The sequence below is a fragment of the Chenopodium quinoa genome, unplaced genomic scaffold (genome assembly GCF_001683475.1).
Source record: "Chenopodium quinoa cultivar QQ74 unplaced genomic scaffold, ASM168347v1, whole genome shotgun sequence".
Taxonomy (NCBI): domain Eukaryota; kingdom Viridiplantae; phylum Streptophyta; class Magnoliopsida; order Caryophyllales; family Amaranthaceae; genus Chenopodium; species Chenopodium quinoa.
Window position 1 is genome coordinate 4,315,484 of NW_018743197.1, and position 4,712 is coordinate 4,320,195.

Here is a 4,712-nt window from a genome sequence, read left to right on the forward strand (position 1 = left end):
TATTCGAACCGCAATAGAGCTCGCTTGGACTTCTATCAAAAAGAAAAGCTTCAAAATTTGCACAAAAACTTCTTTTCAAAACACACTAAAACACCATACAATCATGCTAAAGGCAAGGCATACCAACGATTACAACACATCCAAAACCTAAAACACATAAATCCATCAATCCAAAATTGTAGATAGAAAAATTAAAGCATGAAGGAAAAAAGAAGAGTAAAAAAGGGTTAGAAACTCGGGTTGCCTCCCGAGAAGCGCTTCTTTATGAGGTCACTAGCTTGACCATGAGAAAATATCATCAAGGGGGAGGCTTAGGATCCAAAGTATCAAGCATTAGACATTCAATTAGACCAACTTCTTCCTTGTTAAAGTAATGCTTCCAACGATGACCATTGACCATAAACTTGTTACAATTCGCATCTAACTCAAAAGAACCATAAGGAGTAGTCTTTGATACCACAAAAGGATCCGACCACTTGGACTTTAGTTTACCCAGAAACAAACAAAGCCTTGAGTTGAAAAGCAAAGCCTTATCTCCAACTTTAAAGATCTTGTTTCGTATATGTTGGTCATGCCACTTTTTGGTCTTCTCCTTATACAATCTTGAGCTCTCATAAGCATCATTTCTAAGCTCTTCAAGTTCATTGAGCTTAAGCAACTTCCTCACCGGCCAATGATAAATCCATATTGAGTTCCTTGATGGCCCACCAAGCCTTGTATTCTAACTCAACCGGCAAGCTACAAGCCTTTCCGTAGACCAACCTATCGGGGGTCATGCCGATTGGAGTCTTGTACGCCGTCCTAAGAGCCCATAGTGTGTTATTGAGCTTGAGAGACCAATATTTCCTTGATTTTTTCACCATCCTTTCAAGTAGATTCTTGATGTCACGATTCGAGACCTCTACTTGTCCTTGAGTTTGAGGGTGGTAAGGTAGTCCATCCTTGTGATGAACGCCATATTTTTTAAGAAGAGCTTCAAATTGCTTTTTGGCGAAATAGGAGCCTCCATCACTAATTAACACCCTTGGAACCCCAAATATAGGAAAAATGATCTTCTTTAGAAGCTTAAGCACAACCTTGTGATCATTGGTAGGAGAGGGTATGGCTTCAATCCATTTTGTCACATAGTAAACTGCTACCAAGATATATAGATTTCCACAAGAAGAAATGAAAGGCCCCATAAAGTCCACCCCCCAAACATCAAAGGGCTCAGCTTCTAAGACACTTTGTTGAGGCATTTCATCCCCTTTGGTTATGCCACCACTTCTTTGACACCTATCACATTGTGAAACAAACTTTTGGGCATCCTTATGCACCGTTGGTCACCACAATAAAGATTGAGAAAGTTTTTCCACCGTCTGATCAACACCCCCATGTCCTCCACATGGTAGTGAATGGCAATGCTCAAGAACTCCTTTGATTTCATGATCCGAAACACATTTTCGAAAAAGGCCATCTCCATATTGTTTGAACAAATATGGGTCATTCCAAAAGTACCTCCTCACTTCCTTGAAAAACCTCTTCTTTTGTTGAGAAGAAAACTCCCGGGGAATGACTCCACAAGCAAGATAGTTGGCGATGTCCGCATACCAAGGGCTAGATGTTGAAGCCATAGCCATGAGAGTTTCAAATCCTATCTCATCATTTATTGGTACATCACTTTTGCTCTCTAAAGGTAGCCTAGACAAATGATCCGCAACATAATTCTCCGCTCCCTTTTTGTCCCTTATTTCCATGTGAAAATCTTGAAGAGAGATAACCCAACGAATAAGGCAAGGCTTTTCTTCCTTCTTAGTCAGAGATATCGCACCACAATATGATCCGTATACACAATCACCTTAGAGAAAATAAGATAGGACCTAAACTTATCAAAGGCGAACACAACTGCTAGCATTTCCTTCTCTGTTGTTGTATAGTTCTTTTGAGCTTCATCAAGAGTCCTACTTGCATAGTAGATGACACATGATTTTCCTTCTTTCTTTTTCCCAAGCACGACACCCACTGCAAAATCACTCGCATCGCACATTAGCTCAAAAGGAAAGATCCAATCCGAAGCTTGCACAACGGGAGAGGAGATGAGAGCTTCCTTGAGCTTATGAAATGCCTCAAGGCAAGCCTCATTGAAGTTAAAAGCAACATCCTTTTTGAGTAATTCGGTCAAAGGTTTGGCGATTGACGAAAAATCTTTGATAAATCTCTAGTAGAAACTGGCATGCCCAAGAAAAGCTCGTACTCCCGTGATTGAATAGGAGGGGGGTAACTTCTCAATCACCGAAATTTTGGCCGGATCAACTTCAATGCCATTTTTTGAAACTTTATGGCCGGGGATAATACCCTCCTCGACCATGAAGTGGCACTTTTCCCAATTTATAACCAAACTCGTCTCTTGACACCTTTTCAAAACTTTTTCGAGGTTATAAAGACAAGTGTCAAAAGACAAGCCACCAACACTAAAATCATCCATGTAAACTTCAATTTCTTTTTCAAGCATCTCGGAGAAAATGGAGGTCATGCATCTTTGAAAGGTAGAAGGAGCATTGCATAAGTCGAATGGCATTCTTTGATATACAAATGTCCCATATGGACATGTGAAAGTAGTTTTCTCTTGATCGCTTGGATGGATAGGGATTTGGAAGAACCCGGAGTACCCATCCAAGAAATAAAAGAAAGCATAGTGAGAGAGTCTCTCAAGCATTTGGTCCATGAATGGGAGAGGCAAATGATCTTTCTTGGTATTTTTATTCAACCTCCTATAATCAATACACATTCTCCACCCGGTCACCTTCCGGGTGGAGATTTCCTCTCCTCCTTCACCCTTGATTATGGTCATCCCACCTTTTTTTGGAACCACATGAACCGGGCTAAACCACTTGCTATCGGAGATAGCATAGATGATGCCCGCCTCACATAGTTTCAAAATTTCTTTCTTGACAACCTCTTGGAGGTTGGGGTTCAACCTCCTTTGAGGTTCAATGGAGGTGGAATGATCATCTTCAAGATGAATACGATGCATGCATAAAGAAGGGCTAATACCTTTGTTATCATCAATGCTATACCCTATCACATCCTTGTATTTTCTCAAAACATCAAGTAGTTTTTCCAAATTAAGACCATCTAGGGTAGCATTGACTATAATAGGGTATTTTCCCTTTTTATCAAGATAAGCATATTTCAAAGAAGGGGGAAGGGACTTGAGCTCTACCTTGGGACTCTCCTCCAATTTCTCCTCCTTGGACTCAAGCTTGATCTCAACTTGTTATTCAACCTCCTCCTTTAAGATTCCTCTATTGCCATGACAAACTCTTTTGCCTCTTGAGGCTTCATCATGACCCTCCCCAAGCGATCTAACTTATCACTCACAACATCAACTCTATAGCATTTTTCAACCATGAGGGTCTTGAGCAACTTAGAAAACTCAAAGACAATCTTCTCATCGGCCACCTCACATGTGATGGTGTTGTTCTTGCAATTGATGACCGCCCCCAAAGTTTTAAGATCTTCACTTGACAAAACCAAAGGAGTGTTAACATCTTCCTCCATATCCATCACTACAAAGTTACAAGGCACGTAGATGTGTCCCACTTAAATTGGAACATCCTCAAGCTCTCCACAAGGTAATTTCACCGACCAATCGGCCAATTAAATTGTCTTCCTTGTAAAGATAATCTCTATATTGAGTTTTTGAGCAATGGATAGAGGGATTAAACTAACACTTGCTCCAAGATCGACTAAGGCGCCCCTAGCTTCCATGTTTCCGATTTTCAACGGCAAAGTGAAGCTTCCCGGGTCTTTTTCCTTCTTAGGAATCTTATGTTGGATAAGAGCACTCACTTGATGTGGAAGGGTGATAAGCTCATCATTGAGCTTCCTCTTGTTGGTGAGAATATCTTTGAGGAACTTGGAGTAAGATGGCATTTGTGTCACAACTTCAATGAAAGGGAGGTTGATGTGCAAATTCTTCGTCACACTAAGGAATTTTGCAAACTTGTCATTCAACTTCCTCTTTGCAAGTCGACCAGGAAAAGTAACCGGTCCATCAAGATTCCTAACCTCACTAGGAATTGAAGTTTTCTTCTCATTGTCAAGCTTCTTCTTCTCCGAACCTCCTTCTATCTCATCAACTTTTTCTTTCTCACCTCTGTTAACCTCATTCACACTCTCTTCTCCTCCCTTCCTTTCCTCATTACCCCCCTCATTTGGCCCTTCATAGGAAGTTCCCGACCTCAATGTAATTGCCTTGCATGTATCGGGTATTGAGTTATGAGAAGGGTTAGGTTGTGGTTGTCCGGGTAGAGTAGATGGTGAATTGAAAGGAGTTCTCTCGGCCAATTGAGCTAGTTGTGAGTCAACCATATTGTTTTGAGCTCTTATTTCTTGCATTTGTTGCCCAAAAGTTTGCATTTGTGCATGCATGGCTTGAAGGATTTGAGTTTGTGTTAGCTCCGCTTGAGGTGCTTGTTCTTGATTTCTTTGAGGTGCTTGGGTTTGCTTGTTGTATTGGTTGTTCCTTGGGTAGCTTCCTCTTGGGTTTTGGTGTTGAGATGGAGGTGGATTATGATATTGAGGGTTGGAATTGTAGGAAGGTTGAGCTTGTTGGTTCCATTGTTGAGGTTGAGATGCAAACCCGGGTGGTGGTTGTCTCCAAGCTACTCCACCGCCGCTTCCTCTAAATCCTTCTTGCCTTGTGTTGTATGCCGCAATAAGATGTATCA

The 4,712-nt window shown here is 41.3% G+C and overlaps 1 protein-coding gene across 1 annotated transcript; it reads right to left on the bottom strand.

Moving 5' to 3' along the window:
* Positions 1 to 3,273: 3,273 nt before the first annotated feature.
* Positions 3,274 to 4,401, bottom strand: LOC110733164. Its single transcript, XM_021913177.1, has 2 exons — positions 3,828 to 4,401; positions 3,274 to 3,548 (listed from the first exon to the last, which is right to left on the bottom strand). The coding sequence occupies exons 1-2, from the start codon at positions 4,399 to 4,401 to the stop codon at positions 3,274 to 3,276; spliced, it is 849 nt and encodes a 282-aa protein (XP_021768869.1).
* Positions 4,402 to 4,712: the final 311 nt, after the last annotated feature.

What these genes read in the sequence shown, in the direction of transcription:
- LOC110733164 (XM_021913177.1), bottom strand. Translation starts at nt 4,401, where the DNA reads ATGCAAACTTTTGGGCAACAAATGCAAGAAATAAGAGCTCAAAACAAT. An exon ending in CACCCTTCCACATCAAGTGA is followed by an intron (nt 3,549 to 3,827) that starts GTGCTCTTATCC and finishes GTAACTTTGTAG; the next exon opens with TGATGGATATGGAGGAAGAT.